Source organism: Passer montanus, unplaced genomic scaffold (assembly GCF_014805655.1).
Source record: "Passer montanus isolate IOZ18808 unplaced genomic scaffold, ASM1480565v1 scaffold22, whole genome shotgun sequence".
NCBI classification, from domain to species: Eukaryota; Metazoa; Chordata; class Aves; order Passeriformes; family Passeridae; genus Passer; species Passer montanus.
Window position 1 is genome coordinate 11,465,613 of NW_024366815.1, and position 22,536 is coordinate 11,488,148.

General features: G+C 36.1%; 1 protein-coding gene across 3 annotated transcripts in view; it reads left to right on the forward strand.

The window, feature by feature from the left end:
* SREK1 (splicing regulatory glutamic acid and lysine rich protein 1) overlaps window positions 1–20,468 on the forward strand; it is a 33,495-nt gene extending 13,027 nt beyond the window's left edge. For all 3 annotated transcript variants that reach the window (XM_039709612.1, XM_039709611.1, XM_039709613.1), the window contains 10 exons: window positions 232–347; window positions 1,970–2,134; window positions 3,128–3,306; window positions 3,894–4,024; window positions 5,462–5,576; window positions 8,311–8,430; window positions 10,658–11,167; window positions 16,310–16,405; window positions 16,944–17,079; window positions 18,162–20,468. In XM_039709612.1, the coding sequence (XP_039565546.1) occupies window positions 285–347; window positions 1,970–2,134; window positions 3,128–3,306; window positions 3,894–4,024; window positions 5,462–5,576; window positions 8,311–8,430; window positions 10,658–11,167; window positions 16,310–16,405; window positions 16,944–17,079; window positions 18,162–18,314 (1,668 nt within the window). In that variant the 5' untranslated portion in view covers window positions 232–284 and the 3' untranslated portion in view covers window positions 18,315–20,468. The remainder of the gene's footprint in view (window positions 1–231; window positions 348–1,969; window positions 2,135–3,127; window positions 3,307–3,893; window positions 4,025–5,461; window positions 5,577–8,310; window positions 8,431–10,657; window positions 11,168–16,309; window positions 16,406–16,943; window positions 17,080–18,161) is intronic.
* The last annotated feature ends 2,068 nt before the right edge of the window (window positions 20,469–22,536 follow it).

Consider the following 22,536-nt stretch of genomic DNA (forward strand, 5'->3'; position numbering starts at 1 on the left):
ATAATCCATTAATGAGATTGCTAGTCTTTGAAGTTTTGCTCACTTTTGTTTTTCCTAATAGAGCAGGGTAAAAGGAAAAACTTAAGTTCTTTGTTTCTTTGTAAGGATCTGGTAGATAGATTCATTGTTATTTATTACATTTTTAAATGCAAGGGTAATTGTAAAATCATAGAAAGAGTAACATCTGGCTAGTGTTCCAACTCTGTGTAATGCTGTTATTTGCTTCTTCAGGTAAAATCCCAGATGAAGCCAAAGCCCTGTCTCTGTTGGCGCCTGCTCCTACTATGACAAGTCTGATGCCTGGTGCAGGGTTGCTTCCTATACCTACACCAACTCCCTTGACTACAGTAAGTGAAGTTCAGTGTCTGTATAATTTCCAGTTTCCTCTGTTCTCTGTAGCCTTTTCTGTGGACGGGGGATTAGGATTATCTGGTCAACGGATGTTGCAGTGAGGGTTTGAACGCTGTTGAGTCAGGGATGGAAAGAAAGACCCCAGTCTTCAGGTGGATCAGAAGGCTCAAGAAGAACCTTTATTAGTAAGAAGCAGCGATAGTCTCCTTCCCTAAGTGGGACCAGATTGGTCTCAAAGTAGAAAACATCTCACATTGTTGGTGGCTATGAATAGCACACTGTAAAGAACCATAACTATAAACAATGGTTACAGAAAGAGAGATAATTGTTGGGATTCTTTCGTCTAGGATTCCCAGGTTCAGCCTGGGAGAAATTGTCTCTGTTCTTTCTTCAACTGAACTGAGAATATCCACAAGGATTTAACTGTGGTGACTCTCCTGAGGACTGATCAGAAGATATACATGTGCTACCTTCCCAGGGTTTTTCTTTCAGATTACTCATTTCCAAAACAGTAGGTAAATACTGGTTTTGGTTTTAATTATTTTTTAATTGCCATCGTACCTTGTAGGGTCACTAATTTGCTCCAGTGATAGTTACCACTGACAAAGAAGGTATTAAAACCTAAGTTACATTGATGCCAGTTCTTCAGAATATTAAAAGCTGCAGTAGAGACTTTTCCTTGGTATCTCTATTGCAAGATTTTTGACACTTAGACTGTCTTAACAATGTTTTCACCAGGAAAAGTAGGTTTGAGCTTGGTTATGCCATTTTTCCTCCATTTCCTTTTGCCTTTGTAAACCTTTCTTGACAACAGTGAATTGCTGTAGTTTATTGAAGGAAAACTTAAGGTTAAAATAGAGGAGTATTTTCCTTTGTTACATAAAAAAAAGGTACTGATGGCTTGTTAAGAATTCCCCACACTTCTTAGAAAATTAATTTCTTGAAAAGGCAGTTGCTTTTTGGGTAGAGAAAATTCAAGCCAGGTACTCAACGGACCAATTTTATAGTCATTTTTAAGTGATTTGTTATAACATTTCACAGGAGAGATTTCTGTTTCCAGTTCCAAACATGAGAGCTGTATACTTTTGTCATTCTCTAGGTATGAATGGAAGAGCTTAGAACATTCTTTGCATTTCAACTGTAATTAATTTTGTCTTGGGTAATTCATTTGTCCAGAAGACGCTTAATGTGTCCCTTTGATCCTGAGCACTGGAAGTTTCCTTCTTTCCTTGCTGAGCAAGATCTCAGCTGTTCCTCATCTTGTCCAAAGACTTGTTTAAAAAAAGTAAGAATACTAGCAGTGTCTGAAAGAGTCTTACTCAGTTCATTTGACTCTAAGCATTAGAGCCTGTATGTTTTGTGATTAATATATATCCCTGTCCAGTTCTCTTTCAAAAGATGTTAACTGATAATCCACAGAACATCTTAACTATGGAAGCTTATTTCTGGGTAGATTTTTCTTCTTTAAAAAGCCTGCTGCGCTGTGACCTTTAAAGTACTGCTTGTATTCATTAGATCTGTTTTTGCAGAAATGCATCCAGGCAAACAAGTATTAAGAAGTGGAATGTCATTCACCAGTGCTTGACTGCAAAGTGTATTCTGTGCTTGTATTTTCCAGCTTGGTGTTTCACTTGGTACTTTAGGGGCTATACCAGCAGCAGCATTGGATCCTAACATTACAGCACTGGGAGAAATACCACAGCCACCAATTATGGGAAATGTGGATCCATCCAAAATTGATGAAATCAGGAGAACAGTCTATGTTGGAAACTTGAATTCCCAGGTAGTTTTTTTGTTTCTGTGTTGTGTAAATACTAACAGAAGGTGTGAAAATATTATCTGTGAGTTCTAATCTTACATGTTATAAGAATTTCCATTAGTTAATGACAACATGAATTTCAACAAAACCCCCTAAATTTTTTTATTCATAATATTTCAAATTTTGAAGGTTTGCATGCCAGTCAGACCAGGTTTTGTCAGAATATTGGAGAATCCACTGGTATTCTCCAGAGATCAATTAAAGAAACCTACTTCTAACTGTGTATGTTGATTAAATGTACAGTTTGCTTGTGTTAGATGAGCAGTCCTCAGAAGTCATGAGATCATGGTAGCTGTCCCCTACAGCACAGTGTAGTTGCTTAGGTACAGTAAAATGGAATTGTGTCCTACTGGAAGTTGCAAAATTAGCATAAATATCTTTAAATCAGCAGCTTGGTTTTTTGAGAGGTGATCATGTCAATTGAAAAACATTTGCTTTTGACTGATAGCAATGTAAGTATTACATCTTGGGGTTTTTGACTTCTGAAACAGCTACTGAGTGAAAAAGTTCTAATGGTTGTGATAAAGTAAAACAAACCGGAAGCTGGAAGAAAGCTACATAAATCTAAGTCCTTTAATATTGTTTGGATTTTTTTGCTTTAGTTGATCAAAAGTCACACTTAGTAGCTTGGAAACAGGTATAAGGAAATTTCTTACCAGTTAAATCAGATTACTTGCCTAAAAAGTGCAAAATCCCATGTAAATTTCTTTTTTTTACCTAGGTGAAGGACTAAGGGCTTGTGGCTCTACTGTTTAAAATTGTAGAATATTGTTTAGGTTAATGGAAGAAAATATACATGTTTAAGTCTTAAAATGTAACATTTCCAAATTCATGTCACCTTTGTAATAATGCTGAGATATCATTGCAAAAAATCTGTGGCTCTTAGACTACCCAATATATTAGATAATGGTTTTCACTGTATGGTTTACTTCAGCTGAGCTCTTCAACTCTTTCTAGACTACAACAGCAGATCAGCTGCTTGAATTCTTTAAGCAAGTTGGAGAAGTCAAATTTGTGCGAATGGCAGGTGATGAGACACAACCAACACGATTTGCTTTTGTGGAATTTGCAGACCAAAATTCTGTACCTCGAGCTCTTGCCTTTAATGGAGTTATGTTTGGAGACCGGCCACTGAAGTAAGAAATTAATGACTTGTATTACTGTTGAATGAGAGATTTCTTTGTGTCATTATACGCACGTTTATGACTTAAGTGTAGTGAAATGCTGAGACTAATATTTTTTTCAGTATGTGGACCTGTTGTTAACAAATCAAAACATTTTTATCAGCTCCAGTTTCACAGTTTGGCATAAATTTCTCTCAGTAGAATATGTATAGCATTGAGTAAAATACAGTTATATTAATCTTGAGGTAGTATAAGCTATAACAGTGAAAAAATCTTGGAAGTCCATATTACTAATTAAGTTTTCATTATGATGTGTGTGTAGTTAGTATGTGTTAATGTGAAGATTTGATCTGAATTAGAGAAGTAAAATCCTGGACTTCTAAAAATATTCTAACATAGGAATATTGTGCTTCCTTTCTTTAAAAGTGGTAAGACATAAAAGTAATAAAAAATACTTTGGATACTTGGAACAGATGGGTGTTTTGCTAAACTTTCAAGTTTTTAATTTTATACAAAGTTGAGATGTTTTCCTTACTTGTTTTCCATTTGCCCTGCTCAAATATTTAAGAATGAAAGGTTTTTATTTTTGTTTAATTTAGGATAAATCACTCCAATAATGCAATAGTGAAGCCTCCTGAAATGACACCACAAGCTGCTGCCAAGGAGCTAGAAGAAGTGATGAAGAGAGTAAGGGAAGCCCAGTCTTTTATATCTGCTGCTATTGAGCCAGGTAGGTATATTATGTCAATTAATAATTACCAAACAGGCACATTCTGTGTTTACCTTGGTGCGCATTTCTAAGAACATTTTCAGACACAAGAGAAGGGTATCCAGAGGTATTCAGTACGTGTTGGGGAAGAAAACCAAAATAATCAAAATTCTGTTCATGCATCTAAGCAGTGAAATGAAGCTTATTATTTCATCATTTCTTGTTTTCAGATATGTGTTCACTGAATGTTTTCAAACATGTAAATATAATACTAAGTCCATACTTAAAAAGTGGCATCAGTAAGAGCACTTGAAGACATTTAAAAGAAAATGCTTTCTATTTTTTTTTTGCCCTTTAGCAACCATTAATGACATAGTTTTATGATGAGCATAGTTCTAAAAGCATGGTTCTAAAAGCAATAATATTAACATTATGCTTTCCTTATCTATAAGCAGCAAGTTAATTTGGTTTCTTTTTCATGGTGCCTAAAGGTTGTATGCATCCTCAAAGCAAATGGGATCAGGGAATGAATCTGGGATAAATATTAACATATTTTAAAGGACTTCTTTTCATCCAGATTGTTTCCCTGTTAACACTGAGATGCCAAATCAAGGAGGGATGGTGGTGTTGTGTTGAGAGGTTAGACAGACATTCCAGTGGTGATTTATGCTGGCTTAAACTGATTGCAAAACAGCATTAAAAAGTCTCAACTTTGTAAATTTCCTGCTTTTTTTTGTCAGCAACTTTTTGCCACTCTTCTTACTAACAAACCCAGATATTGCCTTGTGTTGGTTAGATAGTGTGGAGTCTTGATGGTTTTTTGGGGGCAGTTATCTTCTGTTGTGTTTTTTGTTTAAAAGTAAAATAACTCTAGCACTTTATCACTGTTAAGCAACAGAATAACAATTAGACTCAACTGTGGTGAGCTCACTGTTTAGGTTTCTATTGACTTTCTGGCCTTCAGTCAGACTTTTCAGCCTGTTCTGTTCTTCCTTTCCTCCTACAAAACAATGAGGAATAAAACTTCAGTATTTGTACAGTGTTTGAAATACCTAAAAATATGACAGTGATACTTACATTTTATGCTTGTTTTCAAAATTATGCCCTCTAAATTTATTCTTCTCAAGTTATTTTTAATAAGAAAATAATATTAAATAAATAGAGCAAAAGGAGGACGTGTTATGATCTTGTGCATTGTGGCAGCAACATAAATCCCATTCATAGTAGAGCTAGCTGTTTATAATTATCTGGTTTATGTGTACTGCTGCAGGATGGCTGCACTCAACGAGTATATGCAATGACTTTCTTGGATGTTTCTGAAGGATATTTGCAAAGAAGGAAGATGTGCAGAGAGTAGGCCCCTTGCAATATATGTGGTACATTCCACTTGTGCCAGATTGTTAACTGGGATCTTTAAATGTTCTGAGCTTACACTGCAAAGTGGTTTTTTCCTCTCAGAGTCTGGAAAGAGCAGTGAAAGAAAAGGCGGTCGATCTCGTTCCCATTCTCGTTCAGAATCCAGGTCTAGCTCAAAATCCCGCTCTAGAAGGAAAAGATCACATTCAAAACACAGGTAGGTATGCTTTTTGTTGCAAGATCATATTAGAATTTTTTGCAAGGTGCTGGTTACTGTTATTTTTTAGTTATAGACAAGTATTGCTGTAGAGATTACTAACTTGCACACAGAAGATCAGCAAACCAGAAACTTTTTGTCTGAATAGATACTCTTTTCCTCTAAACCCTGAATGATTATAGGATTACTTTCCGTTTAAGCATTCTGCAAGGCACTTCCTGTGTCATGTAAAACAATTTCTGTGGGTTTTCATACATTTTATGTTTTTGTATATTAGGCTGTGTAACCAAATAACATTTTGTGGCCTGTGTTTTAAAGAGAAACCTGCATTTTGTGGATGAAGCATATAATTTACTGGTAATGGGTTGGCTGGTTTTTTTGGGCTGTTTTTTGGTATTGTTCTCAACTTCCAAGCATTGAGTTAATTTTGTCCTGTAAATGTTTTTAAAAAGTATACAGAAAAGGCTTCAGCGGCAGTTTCTCATTTTTCAGGTTTTGTTTGCTTTGCTAAATTTATTCAGTTCTGAAACAGAAAATTATTAGATCGTTCTTGAAGATTAGGATTTTTTTTTGTGAATGGAACAGGCTTGTTCTGTGAGAATTGTAAAGGCTTCCCAAAATGATCCAGATTCTTTAAATGTCAGGAGTATATTCTGAGAACCTAGGTAGATCAATCTAAAGACACTTGGCTATGCTGGGGATAAAAAACCCCAAAACTTGTACTGTTATTTGATTGCTTACACTTTCGGTAGGTGTTGTTCCTATTGCAGCAACAGCTCTGAGGCATCCTTTCATTCACATCTTCAAAAAAGGCTACTGGAATACTTATAAATACAGAAAATCTGGTCAGAGGGAGTTAACATCAATTATACTATCAAATAAATGTGATACAAGTGCAGGCTTCAATTTTGCAACAGCAGGGAACCACAGCACATGTTTTCTAGTGACTTCAAATGCAAGAAGGACCCTTTGGTCACTTCCTTTATTGCTTGCTTCTCTGCTATGTCCCTAACTCAAGGCATGACTGAAAAACACTGGTTTTTGTTCAACAGTGCAGTAATTTCAGTATTATCTTGTATTGGCACAAACCAAGTGGAATTTCAGAAGATAAGCTTTTCTTTCTTTAAATGTGGAAAACGTGTTCCTTAAACAAATGCAACTTATTATTTTACTATATTTTATTAAATTGTTTAATATTGGTACTGCCAGTTATGAGAACATGCTAAAAAAAGCCATTCTGACCTGTTGAGGCAGCTTGATCCATAAAAATAATGTATCCTTACTGCTTCCCTCTTTTACTGTTTTATATAACATCATTTTCATCTCTGTGGCATAAAATTTATTGAAGGTTGTGCTTTGATTCAGTTGCAATAAATTGCACTTGCAGTTGATTTTTATTTCTCTGCTGATAAGGAGAACAAAGCTATAGCTAAAAAATGGCTTCCCCTCTTCTTGGTATATTTTATTGATGCCATTTGGAACTACCTAGAAACAGAGGCCAGACAAACTTAAGGGAATAAGAAGCGGTTATATTTAGTGAAGGGCCTCCACACAAAGCCAACACCCCCTCCCCTCCAGGGGCTACCCCCAAAGTGGACAGCAGGTCACGGGTTTTCACACTTTTAGAAGTTTGATTAATTTGCATATTGGGGGTTAATATTTCAATTACGGCTTCAAGTAATGAAGTCATTTACCCCAAGTTTGCTCTCCCCCTAACTCACTTTAGTTTACATTTCTTGGGGCCTGAGAAAGTAAGGTGTCCTTGATTCCCAGGCCTGGAGAGGAATTGTTTTGTCTGATCAAAATGGGAGAATGGTAGCCAACACTCTGTATGAGTTACACACTAAAGAATTGTAGGATTACAAATGCATGAAAAATATAACAACTAAAATCCTGAGGCATCATTCAACTGTGTGCCTTGAGCTGTGGAGCGTAGGTGCAGTTGTTACTTTTTGTACCTCACAGTTCTTCAGGTTTTGCTCAGTAATACATGTGATCTTTCTATCTATGGCAAGTTAAACTTCATGGTGCCTTGTGAAGCAAAGTATCCAGTTATGTGGTTTTTTGAAATGTAACATGCAAATTCAGTTTTTTATTTTTGTTTTCCTAGGGAAAAGGGTCTTCCAGAAATTAGGGAGTGTTTTGGAAAAAAAAATATAAAGTGCTGTTCACCAAATCTGCGTGAGACTTTTTTTTCAAATCAGGGTATCTAGACTTTAATTACAGCTGAGATCCATTCTAACAGATCCTTTTATCTGGAAAGGTAACTTGGCTTTATGGATTTAAATTATGAGGATGGAGAGCAAAAAGATTGGAGCCAAAGTCCTCTTTCTTTGATGAGTAAAACTTCAATAAGTGCCTGGGCCTGGAAAGTAAATAAAATGTAACTTATTATTTTTACAGTCTGCTAGAAATTGCCAATCAGATTTTATGCGGTGTCATTTTGTAAGGACAACTGGTGTAAATTGTAAAAAAAAAACCTTCTATTTTCCAGATTCATGGAGGTTATTATGAAACACTGGTATAACTTAAATGGTTTCTAAGTAGAGCATGTTACATATGGTGAAGCATAAAGTATCCATGTTTGCAAAAACATTTGCAGACAGTATGTTATTAAGGTGTCAGATAATACTTTGTGGTGACACATCCAGTGTATACTGTTGCTTTGTTGGTTGACTTCATTTGCATGAAGTTTCCATATTAAAATATTTTTCTTCTGACATTCTCCATTTAGAAGTAGATCTGGCAACAGATCTCTCTCAAGACACAAGGACAGACGCAGATCCCGAAGTCCTCTGAAAAAACGGTCTAGATCTACAGAAAGACGGAAATCAAGAAGTCGCTCTCGTTCTCGGTGAGTTCTGTTCCACAACATGGTACTGTTAGCTCAGAATACAGTTTTTGAAAAAAAACTTAACAAACCTTTTAGGTTACCATGAAGGGTGGAGTCTCATCTATGGGACAGGAAGTAAATTTTAATACTGAGTACAGTGGTCTTGGCTAGGATAGTTAACTATCTTTCTTGTAGCTTGTAGGGTGCCTCCAGTGATTAAATTATCACGCTGAGGCACCTGAACTTTGATAGTCTCATCTACATTTGTACTAACATTGAAGCCTACTGAAAAGAGTAATTTTGTCAGACTACAACCCATAGTTAAGGAATATGCTGTGTACTTGTGAACCCACTAAAAAATGGTAGTGCTTGTTTGATGTGTATCTGAATTCAGACTGACGTTGATCCTGTGTTGTAAGAACGTATATAAAGTTTTTGTGCATCAACTTTTATTTTCATCTTTGACTTTTCTCATATGTCAAACAGCAGGAACAAATGCATGTGCCGGTTGTACAGCATATATGTGTTTCAGGATGTAGTATGTGTGTATTTTATTTAGTTTATTAGCTTTTATGTCTGGTCATCTAATTACTAAACTGTGACATTTTAACAAGATCATAGCATAATTTTTTTAGGGATGAAGTAGTGAATAAGCTCAAACCAAAAGTGCCTGTGAAAATAGCTTCAGGAATAGAAGTCTTGGTATGTTCTTGGTTTACTTTCTGTAATTCCCCTGATTTATTAAAAGGGAGATTTGTACTTAGTTTGTGCAGCTGCCTCTTGTGGTATGAGGTAAGTTTGTGGGAAAGAGAGCTGCAGATCCGTGGCCCTGTGTGGAAACAAAACTAGGCTGTGTAGCTGGCTGATTTTTATTGGTGGATCCTTTTGATTCTCTGTTTCTGTTTTCTGGAGCTTCTTGAGGCATCTGCTCACTGGAATGGGAAAGTCCAGTGAAATCTCTGATAAATTAACTAGAAGACATTTCTTGGGAGGCTGTAAGGCTGGTATTGTGGGGACTGCATGCTGTTTCATCTTTGCGATATTACGTTCCATCTCTGAGAGTCCTGATGAAGTACTTAACAGAACCTGATGGGAATCAAAGTTGTCAGTCTGTAGAGCATGCAACAGATGCATGCTGTTTATTTGCAGTTGAGAAGGAGATACAGCCAAACACTTACTCAGTTTGAGGAAAGTTTGAGTGCTTAGGACCTTCCATGTGTGAAGGAGTCTCTTCTAGAATCTGTAAAAATCTAGAACAGATACCAATACCAAGTAACTTCTGTCAGTCTGGTTCTTCTTGACACAATGAGGCCTGCTAAACAATTTTTCCTCTTTCTCCTGTTTCTCTGTCTGAACAATTGTTTGTTCATTATGTGCCTCTGTACTAGAGGGAAGAGAAGGGAGTATTGCATTTTCAAATAGTCCTATACTAAAATGTAATTTTCCAACCAAATTTGTTAGATGATTAGTTTTTGTTTGACTTGATAACTTGAACATCAGATGGAATTTTCCTCACTGTCCTCTTTATGAACATGTATCGTACTTCTGTCCCAAAGTCCCTTTCTTTTCTTTTTACTGTATTAGCATTTTTCAGTAGTTCTCAAATTCCTAGTGACATTACAGATGGTTGAATTGTCTTCATTAAGTTTTGATCTTACATTTGCTTTGTAAGGAAATACGGTGACATTTTGTCCATGTTTTCTTGCTATTTCTATGTATTAAGTGGTGTTGGACTGCCAAGCAGTTAAAAGATATCTGTATGAGAGAAAACTGGAATACGAAGACTTCTGTCAGTCAGCTGTCATTATTCATTTGGCAGTGATTAATCTGAAGGCCATTTTATGTGGATACATTTTTAGTAAAGAGTGGATTTACAGATTGTAGAGTTTGTATCACTCCTGACAAAATGTAGAAAATTTATGTATGTATAATTATATAACTGTGAGGTGAAAAGACACATTCTCTCCAAACTTAGTAGTATCACTTGGAAGACAGTGCTTTGATTTGGTTTTGGCTTCCCCTCCTCCAGCTGGTTTCAAAATTTTTCCTAGCTGTATATAGCTGTTTATTTTCTAGCTATACATAGCTTTCCCTTATTGTAAACAGGGGTGAAAAATTAAAATATTGAAGCATTACTATTTTTCAACAGAGATGCTCACTTTATCTTGATGTATGTTAAAAAATTAGTTGTAATTTTAATTGGAAAGTTCAAAGATTAATTAATGGGTTTGTGTTTGGCTTTTCACAGGGACAAGAAAAGAGACAAAGAAAAGATCAAAGAAAAAGAAAAGGCCAAAGAAAAAGAGAAAGACAGAGACCGAGACAAGGAGAAGGATAGGGATCGAGACAAAGACAGGGAAAGAGAGCGAGATAAAGAGAGAAATAGGGAGAAGGACAAGGAGAGAGATAAAGAGCGAAGCAAAGACAGAGAGAGAGCCCGAGACAAAGACAGGGACAAGGATAAAGATAGGGACAAGGAAAAGGAAAAAGATAAAGACAAGGAAGAGGTAGATCATAACAAAGAAAAAGAAGATACTGAGAAAGAAGGAGAGAAGGACAGAGAGAAGATTAAGGACAAGGAGGGAGATAAAGATAAAGGAGGGGACAAGGAAAAGGACAGAGACAAAGAAAAGGAAAAAGATGGGGATAAGGAGAAGGAGCGAGAAAAAGAGAGAGATGATAAAAAGAAGAAAGATAAGAGATCCAGAACACCCCCAAGAAGCTATAGCTCTTCAAGAAGATCTCGTAGCTCCAGCAGGTTTGTTTAGAATTTTTCATGCTTCTTTTTTTTTTTTTTTCTTTTACAGATCATCAAGGCATCATCCTAATTTTTATGTGTCACCATAGCTCTTACCAAATAAATTTGTATTATTTCTGTTTTGTAGCTTTTCCTTTAAAGTAACATCTATTATAAAAAGCTCTATATGATGCCTGATATAACAGAGTTTCTTGTTGGGCTGCTGGTGCTTGACTTTCACATATTGTGAAATATGTTTATACACAGTTTATACAACTATATTGTAGCAGCCTTGAGGACAGTAATGAGATGATTCTCATGCTAGTTCTATATGTTACAGACAGCCAAAAGTTTTGACCAATGTCTCACACATTATCTTTGCCCTGATGAAAGTTTGAGTCACTGTTACATAGTTCTTTGATTACTTACATACTGCAGCATTTTGGTCTGTAGATCTTGCAAACAGTTGTTTTCTGATACTTGCCTCTCTTTGGCTGGATGGCTGAACTGTGGGAAGCAAGCATGTAGGTTGGTTGGCTAGCCTTTCAAGAGGTGAATGTATCTCAATTGGAAGAGACAGATGTATTGTTTATCTGATAGCCAGGTAATTTAAAAGTAACATTCCTTAACACTACTGACAGTAAGCCGGAAAACAAAGTTAATGTGGCTGTTGGTTTTGGCTCTGAAGAGAGCTTAACCAGCAGGAAGTCTGGATAAATTTGTTACAGCAGAAAGAGGTTGTGAGATTTTTTATAATCTCTGTAAGCAAGCTCAGGCATATTATAAAAGCATTGCAGCTAAGTTACGTTTACAAGCATTGGTGGATAAGGTCCTTACTGTTACATCAGGAATTAGGGAGTTCAGTAGTATCATATCAGAGCTAAACACCAAATTATATCTGTAACCTCAAGATAAAGAAATGCTGAATGAATCGGACAAGTTCTACCTATTGTAATAGTTTGACAAGACAAAAGCAGAACTCCTCTAGTCCTTAAAATTCATCAGTTCAGGGTTCATAGAAGACAAAAAAAGGGTGTAATGGTTTCTGAACAGTGTGTTTGTGTTACGAGGTTTATGGGCAGAATATTGTTTCTTCAATAAGCATATGCAGCTTCCTATTTAAATGAGTGGAAGACCCACATAGAGGTACTTCTGTTAGCTTTGAAACCATTTTTTTCAGACCATAAGCCTCAGAGATTTGAATTGGATAAGTGCATAAAAATATGTAAGGGTTTCACAATACATATCCTATATAGGAGCCTTGGTGGAAAATCAGACTCCTAGTGCCAAATAGCAAGGGTAGTTAGGTGGGTGTTACCAAAAGCTCATACTGTAGTTTGCAATAATTTTGCTTCCCCATAGGAATCTTACTAGTTAAGTAAGTGCTATGGGAAGGCTCCAGTGTTATGTACTTGAGCAAGGAAGTCTTGTGAAAATTAGTGCATTTCTTCTAGTGCAGTCAAAGTACAAAGCTGTACTTTGATGTAATACAGATACTGTTAAACAAGGGTAGTGTTCTTTAGAAGCTGGACACTTTTTATTACAGATTTACAATTTTTTTCTGATATAACTATCCTTAGAGCATCAATGCAGAGACCAGTACTGGTGAATGTTATTATCAGGGGCTTAGACAGTGGTACAGAGTGCGTCCTCTGTAGCTTTGCGAACAACAGAGAACCAGCTGTGGGGGGAGGCTGATCTGCCATTAGAGAACCTTAGCAGATGGGAGAAATGGACTAACAATCATCTCATGGACTTGAACAAAGAGAAAGGACAAGTCCTACACCTGGGCAGGAATAAATAATGCCATTGCACCAATATAGCATGTGGACTTGCTGGCTGTCAGGTCCTTGTAGCCAAGGAAGCCAGCAATGTTGTGAGTACGTCAAGAGAGGTAATTCTTTCCCTCTTCTGGTAAGGACACATTTAGAATTCTGTTCTGCGCTTCCCATTTCAAGAGACATGCAGATGTACTGGAGTGAGTCCAGTGAAGGGCCATGAGGCTGATAAAGGAGCTTCCTTCAAGGAGTACTGAGGAATCTGGGATTTGTTTAGCCTGGAAAAGAGAAAGCTGAGGAGCATCTTACCAATATGTATGAATATCTGATAAGAGCATGAAGAAGACAGAACCAATGAGGCCTGTGACAATTAAGAGGTGACAGGCACATATTGAGCTACCGCAAATAAAGGGGTTTTTTTTCCTAGTGATGAAATTGTGGTTTTGCTTGGCAGACTGGAACCAGCTACCTCAAGGGATTGAGGTGACAGGCACATATTGAGCTACGGAAAATAAAGGGGTTTTTTTTTCCTAGTGATGAAATTGTGGTTTTGCTTGGCAGACTGGAACCAGTTACCTCAAGGGATTGTCTCTTCCAGCCAAAGATCTGACTAGTTATGGCCCTGCATAACATACTCTGGTTGAGCCTCTTGTAAGGTGGGAAAGGGATAGGTTGGACTAAGTGATCTTCAGAGGGTTCTTCCAGCCTCAGTAATGTCATTGCTCTCTGAAAATTAATTCTGAGTAGGTTGGGTTATGTTAGGGGTCTTTCTTTGGTGATGAACATTGCATAGTTGAAATGGTAGACCTTTCCAGTGAAGATCATTCAACACATAGGTATTTCAGTTGCATGAATTTCAGTACAGCAGTTGGCTGCTCATCCTGTAAAATGTGAAATAGAAGTGTAAATGTGAAATATTTGGCAAATAGTAATCTTTTTGGAAAAGAGGTGAAGGTGAAATAGGACGTACAGGACCTTTTAAGAGCTAGATGGCAGCTGACCTTGTGTTGCTGACTTGCTTTGCTTGCTGGTACTGGAAATAAGATAGTTATTTGTGACTCCTGGCTGAAAAAAGAAACAAGAGTAGGGGAAGTGAAATTAGTTGGGAAAGGAGCTATCTTACAGGCTAGAAGAGCCAGTAGCATCAGGTGACATGCAGAATGTTATTTCCATGTATAATTAAGAGATTACTATCAAAGTATTTTGAACTTGTTTTTTCTTAGATTTTGCTGTTAGTATTGTGTAAGACATAATGAAATGGGTGCACGAAAATCTTTTATGTAGAAATTTAATAGAGATGGGAACAGATGCAGTGAGACACAGTTATGATTCTTCAGCTTGAAATAAGAAAAGCAGAAACTGAAAATAAAATTCAATGAATAAGCAGTTTCTAGTATTAACGCAGTTGCTGAAGCACTTGGTTTGCAGATACATATGCTGGAAAGCAAAATTAAGTGAGAATGTATTCAGTGTAGCTGAAGTGACAGCACTGAGAGAGAATAATCACTTTCCAGTATCCTCAATTAAATAAAGGTGATGATCAATATGGAGATGTTCAAAATGCATGTTAACTAGTGAGTAGCTGATTAGTGCCTGGTACTTATTACATGATTCTGTAATATTTTTTATTTTTAGTTTATCAAAGATAAATCAAAAGCTTGCTGAACTAAGTACTTTAGAAATCTTGTCCTGTGCAGCTTCAGGTCACTGTATTGGTTTTGGTTGAAAGAGAGTTAAATTTCTTACTAGCATTTCTTACAGTGCTGGAGTTTTCCTTTTTTTCCTGCTTGCTCTTCTCCCCTGGTGGGGTGGGGCTATGGAGGTTGACGGGCAAAAGAAGGCAGGGAATGAGCAAATGCCACTCAGGATTTAGCTGTCATCTGGGGTTTAACCATGACAGTTCTTTTTTGACTTATTTGTTTTCTCACCAGTCCCTTCCTTGTTCAGCCTTGTCGTGCTCTACAGGCTGTGTTTTGAGAGTTGAGGAAAGAACACATTGGTAATTGAAACAAAATAATTATAGTAACAGTAATAATTGTAATGGAAAGGACAGAGATGGATAAAGCCCAAGAGAAGCAAGTGATGCACTACACAATCACTCACCCCTCACTGACTTTTGACCAGTTGGGTCAGCTTTCCTGGCCATGCTCCCTTGCAGTGTCTTGTGTACCTGCTTGCTGGCAGAGCATGCGAAACACATGTACTTCATTTAGGATAGCGTATAGCAACTAAAACAACCGTGTATTATCAGCATCATTTTCATACTGAATCTAAAACACAGCACAGTTCCAGTTACTAGAAAGAAAATTATCCTGACTGAAATCAGGACAGTCACATAGATGGTATATGGAGTATCATTCTATGGATTGGTATTCTGATAGGTCAGAGTATCAATCCATATAGTGATACTGACTGTCATTTAAGTGTCTTTTTGTCACTTATCTAATAAATGTTGATTTCTTTGCTTTTCTAAATATTGAAGATTTAAAAATGCAAAAATTGCAAAAGTTGTTTTGAATAAAAATAAATGTAGCTTTTGTGCTGTATCTAAAGTTTTAAATTCCTCTCTTCAGTTGTTCTTCTGGTCCACTTTTCCTGTTTTACAAGGAGTTGATGGGAAAAAACTAATCTTATTTTGACAGATGGCTTCTGCATTTATGTTAAATGAAATTATACTGACTCAATTTTTGCTTTAATTTCACATGTCCCTCAGTATAAAGTACCAGTTATTTCATGTTTTGTTGTATTCAAGATCAGACTCCATAATGGTAACTTCAGAAACTCCATTTAGCTATGTATAACAGTTGCTTTGTGAAACACTTCAGGCTCTTCCATGTGTTACAGAATGATGACATTCTGTTTGCTAAGCAAGGACCACTAGAGAAACAATAGATTTTATTTATTCTGACTTTGACAACAGTTTGCACTGTTTTCTTCTAAATCATCTAATTCTAGCTTTTACATTTAGGAATTAAATTTTAGTCAGGTTAAACTGAAGTTGAAGTGATCTCAGGTTGTAATGTTACCTTTTGAAATTCATATTGCTCAAGTTATGCCTTTCATCTTAATATGGCTCTTCATTCAACTGAGTTATTTTCATGACTGAAGAAGCTTTTAACTTGCCAACTTCAGTGTGTTTTCATTGTTATCAGGTATATAAGGATTTTAAAAAAAAATTTTGAAAGGGCACATATTTTTTTGCCTTGCCTTTAACACTAAACTGAAGCATACAAAATTTTTTAGTTTGCAGAGTTCATATTTTGTTAGGGACATAGAGTGTCAAATTCAGTGGACATGTTTCGATCATTGTAAGAGCTTTCTCTTTTTATCTCCTTTGAGTTTATTATTTTTGGTTTTGATGATATTGAATTTCTTGGTCCCATAGAGAAAGGCGTAAAAGGAAGAGCAGAAGTCCTTCCAAATCTCCTAAAACATCAAAAACAGCAAAAAGAAAGTCTTCACGAACTCCTTCTCCAAGAAGGTCAGTTTGATGTAAACACAGAAGTTAACGATCAGTAAAGAAGGAAGAATTTGTAGTAATTTCACTGTTTTACTGCCTTTGCAGATTATTTCAGTTGGTCAGTATGATTCAGTTTTAATTTAAAGCTAACTCAAAGCTTAAACTGATTTGAGCTCTGGTGTTCTTTCAGTGACATAGTTTCAAATCAAGCAGCATTGCAAATTGCTTCAATAAAATGCCTTCATTTGATACAGATTAAATTGCTTTTTTCTTGGCAAATAGAGTGTGTCAGCATTGCAAATTGCTTCAAATCAATAAAATACCTTCATTTGATACAGATTAAATTGCTTTTTTCTTGGCAAATAGAGTGTGTGGTGGTCATATGAACTGTTTAGCTCTTCAGCCAAAAAAAATGCTGTTGTCTTTGCAAAGGGATTTTTTATTAAATCTGGGGAGATTTTTTGAAAGTCCATGCTGGGTGTTTAGTTTGCAGTCAAATGGTTTGAAGTTTGTTGTAGTTGGATCAAATTCTAATTTGAATAAAAAATTTCTGAAACAGAAACAAGAAAGAAAAAAAAAGAGAAAGAGATACAAATAATGAAAGAAGAGAAAGAGAACGCTCCACTTCAAAGAAAAAAAGTAGTAAAGAAAAAGAGGGAAAGGAGAAATCTGATAAAAGCACCACAACTCTGAAGGTAAGTGTGCGTGACCAAGTGATCAGCAGCATGAAGTGGTAGTGAAGCCATTACTGAAATTCTCTCTCTACTTTTTCTTTGTTTTCTCTCTTCTATTTCTTCTGTTCCGTACCAAATTAGTGTCGCTTGAGTTCAGTATTTGCTAGTTGAAGTTAGTAGGCCAGTTTAAGTCTACATATCTGATCTTCAGTTGACCTGTAGGAGTTTGTCTGCTTAGGTTACAGAAACACCTTGTTTCTCCTTTGTGTTGTGTGCCCTATGTTACCACGTGCCTTGCTTCCTGCTTTTAGAACCAGGCAGGCTATTGGCTAACAAGCAGTATTCAGGGGTGGCTTGACTGAAACTGAAAAGATTACTTTTAACATGAACTCTGACTATACAGTTCAAATTCTCATTGAATTGGTCCTGGTCTGTACATTGCATTCTATAGGAGTAGAAGTTGAAGCGTTGTGAAAGAGTGGTATAGGATTTTCCCCTGCGAAATAGAAAGTACTGCAATTAAGAAAAGAAATATCTTCAAATTGTTTACTCTTACAATTTGAATAGCAGCACACCTTTAAAGAGTAGTTAGTTGTGCTCAGAATTACTCAGCTGTTACAAAACAGCTGGTTTAGGTGACTGTTCAAATGCTTGAGGAAGTATCTTACCCAAGAACTCTAGAAATGTATCAGAAACCTGACAAAAAATAGGAAAGGACTAAATTTTTTCCTTCTCATTTCAAAAGTGAGAGTGAAATCTTAATTGCTTAATTTTTAATTGCTGGAGCTGCTTCTCATACGTTCCATGGTGCTACTTGTTCTATAACTTTATATATTAGTTTATTTTAGTTAATAAAGATAGATCTTTCTATGGCATAATTTCTTGGGTGATGGGTTGTTACAAGTACGAAACTTCATGAAAAGAAAATGTATTTTAAAAAAGATGGGGTGGGGCAAAGAAGGTCACACTTCTTATTTTAAAATTTACAGACACAAGATACACATTTAAAATTCAAACAATAAAATTACTGAGAGTTGGTTGGAAGTCATAGCCTATAATGCTAAGAATATTATTTTGTTGTCAAATAATTTTATCTTTGATAGGACAAAGATAACAATAAAGAAGATCAGAATTCAGAAACTGACAAGGAAGTAGACAATAGAGATACACAAAGGACAGATGAAGTCAAGCTACAACAGAACGGGAATTGTCAACCGAACGAGGAAAATCTCTCAGTTAAAATGGAAGAAGTTTAAAGCAAAGAATGGACTTCTTATTCAACTAAGGAACGAAATCCAAAGCATTTTATTTCCCAGAATGAGGAAGAAAATGTCAAAGCAATCAACCTGAACATGTTGATAGTACTAGTAGCTCCTCCAGTTCATGTGATAGCTTTGTTGTCTTCTTGCTGTAAAGCAAGAGCACAGACCTGTAGTTAATACCATGAAAAGGCAGATGCCATCAGAACTATTCATCTCTGAAAATCCATGCATTTCCATGATGGCTGTACTTGTAAAATGATTTATGTTAAGTTTTGCTATAAGCTGTTACAAATAACTAGAAATTGAAAGATGTAAACCTGTACTTCCCAAAAAAGCTGAAGATATGCATTGAAGGTTGTTTAAAATCCTGCTTGTTGATGACTTTTGTATTGTTTTGCCCTGTAGGTTAAAAAATCCACAAAAACTTTGATGTGTGCTGTTTGATGTGCTTGAAAATGGTGCATAAATATACACACTTCCTTTCCTTGTAAATGACAACTGTAAAGGAAAGGGGGTTTAAGCATAAACATGGTTTTACTGTTCTTATGTTAAATACTCACAGATTAGTATGTTTTTCATTTGCTCACTGCTTGAGATTCTTAGGGTTTATTATTTAAAATAATTTCTTACTAATATCTCTGAAATTAATATTTCTTTTAAAGTATTTGAACAATGCATGCGCTTTTTCTGTTCCTAGAAGGAACATTGCCATGTTATAGATACTAGGTTAGCTTACAGGGTTATTTTGGGGTTGTTTTGTTTTTTCTTTGTCCGTAGAGAAGTGAGCACATCTATATGATGATACCAGAACTTACAGCTTTGTTTTGCAATGTACTGCAGTGTGTCTGTTCAGCAGAAAATAGTACAGGTGCCATTAAGAAAACAAATTTTTCCTTTTTGTTAAAAAAATATGGGAGCACAAGCAGAAGCTTTAGTGCCTTCTTAAAATGTGGTATTTTCTAGAAATGTATATGTGCTGTTACACATTTTTAGCTAAATCTTATATGATCTCTCTTGCTACTTTGCCACCACCATACTGTAGACAAAAATGCAAGTGACTTGCCAGAATGGTTGTTTGATTCACTTGTTAAAATAGTGAAGCTCCATTTTACTTTTATTTTTTATTCTTAGAGATTTATAAATAAGAGAAAATATGTAATTTGGGGACCACCACTGTACAAAAGTAGTAGCTGAATACAAACTGTGCTCTGATCACCTGCATCAAAGAAAGCTCTTAAGACATATAATATACATTTGGATGGCCTTAATTGTTACCTCTCTGTTATTTTCTCTGATACCTGTTGGGCAATATAAAAGGAATGATGTGCAAGAAATGGGGGATAAATAATTTGAGGAAGAAAGTTCTAATTTTTGCAGAGCTTACTTATAGAGATTCTTTTATCATTTTTTTGTGGAGAAAGCATGCAAGAAGGGAATCACAGAACGAGTGGTTTTGTCTTAGCAAAACATAGCTTTTGTTCTTTGAAGTAATTTAATCGGTTATGAGATTTCTGATAAGTTACGCTTTTAAAACATAATTATAGCCAAAATCACATAGATTATTTTTACTGCAACTTAATGCAATCAAATTATTAGTTGCCTTACCTCATGGGAAGTGTCATTTCTTTCAGTTAAAATAAAAAACTAAGTGTATTGGCTATTTGCTTTCTACTTGTTTTACTTTTCCTTCGCATAGTTTGTTTTTTCAGTGGAAGGGAAGCATATTACAGGGAATGAAAACTTTGCCCAACTCCTAAGGTAGTGAAATCCAATTTGATTGTGAAGCTGCTTAATCACTCCTCATTTTCTAGAAGATTTAATGTTCTTGCCACTGTGTACATTTCAGACAACAGAAAATGCTTTACCATGTAAAGTATAGAACAGCCATTTTTGTGATGTTTAAGCCACATGCTGTTGGCTGGTAAACAGCTAATTCTGATAAAAGAATAAAAAATTGTATGCTTACAGGAAGACTGTGAAAGATTGTGTCTTGCAACAACAGCTGTCTTATTTATGATGTGTAAGTAGCATAGAGCAAAGAGATTGTTTGTATACTTGTTATCTTTGGTACCATTTCACTAATAAAGTAAGTATTTTAGAGGGATGTTTCTGCTGGTACATACTTATTAAAGGAATATTTTTAGACCATCTGGATTTACTCATAGAGCTTCTTTCGTTTTAAATGTGGATATTAGTGAAAACATATGTATTATTTTTTTCTTTGAAAAGCTAAATTTCTCTGTTGGGAAGAACTAGAATTCGTGCAGTGTGTCATGTTTATCTGGTGTTAATTTGGTTTCTTGAGTTTTGTTATCCTGAAATAGCATAGTTTTATGATGTATCAGTTATAAAATATGTAAGGGATTGTGTATGCTTAGCTGAGAAATGTGCCTTTGGAAGTTAATAGTTATGGATGGCAGCCTTAACTTACTAAGTAGCTTATCACGTGTGTGAGGCTATAGGCAGCACATTTTTATATTGTATATTAATTGTGGTTGCCTTACAAAAAGTGTCTTGGGGATTTTAGGGTCTTTGTTCAGTTGGTTTTGTTGGTTGGTTTTTTTTAAGGAAAAAAAGCAACCAAAGCAACCAGCCACCAAACACACATTTCTTCCCCTCCTCAAGTCATATTTTCTTGCAAATACTTTGCAGGATATTTTTATTTTCTGGTTTTGTTTTGTAAATACTGTGCAGATCTGTGAGATAGTTAGGATCTGTCCATCTTACCAGGTGTTCCTAAAAAGGCACCCTGGAGAACTGTTAGTCTATAAAATGCTTATTTCTGCGGAGAATAGCTCACAAACGGGTAACATAGCACAGTAATGAAGTTCCAGCCTGCTCCTACAGGACTGAGTGCATCATTCACTGAAAGTGTCCATCTTCCATGGGAAGTCCATTGCCTTCATTATTAACAAACTTGTGTGCTGAGCTGCTGTGTCAGATCATCTGGTTTTGCACTTTGTAAATGGGATTAACTTGGGTAGAGGTTTTGAGAAGTGTGGTTCATGGTAGCTGTATTGTTTTACATGTAGTTTTATCTGAATTAGCACTTACTTGAAAATGTTTATATACTTTCCAAGCCTGCTGGTACCACTGTTGATTCATCTTCTGACTTGTAGGCAGACCTTTGAGATATAAAATGCCTGACATTAGCGATCAAACATCTCTGGATATGATGATTATTTGTACCATGTAAACTTGCTGCTGCTTGGTGATTAGCTCTTTGGAAGCTGTGACAATATTTGGGTGGAGGAGGAGTTTTGGGTTTGGGGACAGGGCGAGTACTCTTTAGAATTCAGTCTCTACATTTCCTTTTGCGTTATGAAGGTGTGAGTATACCATGAACTATGAATTAAAGTATCGTAGAGACAGATTGGAAGACCAGATATATAAATCATGAAGAATTAATTACTGTAGTGGTTGCAATGTTAGAGGAATGAAAGTAATTTGCAATGAGGCCCTGCTGTTGGATGGGTGCTTGGGCAAGATTCTGCTTTAGTGCTTGTACAGAAGCTTAGTTTTACTATGCAGAATTTATAACCTTTAACACAAGCTTTTCAGAAAGCTCATGGTGTTCTTGCCTTTGAATCACTGTACTGCTGTTAAAAAGACACACTTTCCAGCACAATACTTTGAATCAAGCCAGAAATCCTCCTTTTTAAACATGGTTCTGTATATCATTTATCAAAAATTGCCAGATCACAGTCATGGGTTTGCTGTAGCAATACATTATTTTGAAAGCGTTATCTTTATTGCTGTGAACACAGGCTAGTTGTGTGACCCAAGAAAGAAACCTCCAAAAAAGGTTCAAGCCCCTGAAGGATTGTTGAGGGGATTACAGTGTAGAAACAAAAATATTTAAGCCAGAATGCATCCTGGAATTTTGGAAAGTACAAGTGTGACAGTTGATGTAGGAAGAGCATCTTCTGGAAGTTAGGCTATGCTGGACTGCAGTGTAAAACCCAGTGCTGGAGCACCCTCTCCTGAGCTATCACAGTAAGATTGCAGGTAATGTTTGAACTGTATATTTAGACACTGTGCTACAGGCTTTGTTATAGCAAGCTTACTGCAAAGCAACACAGTACTCTACTACTGCTAGCTACTCTAATGCAGTAGTAATCTCCCAAAACGTACTGGAAAGTGATGTACCTACTTACACACTAATAGGAGATACTCCATGTGCAGGTGGCTGGGCCTTTAGTCCTGTCTGAAATAC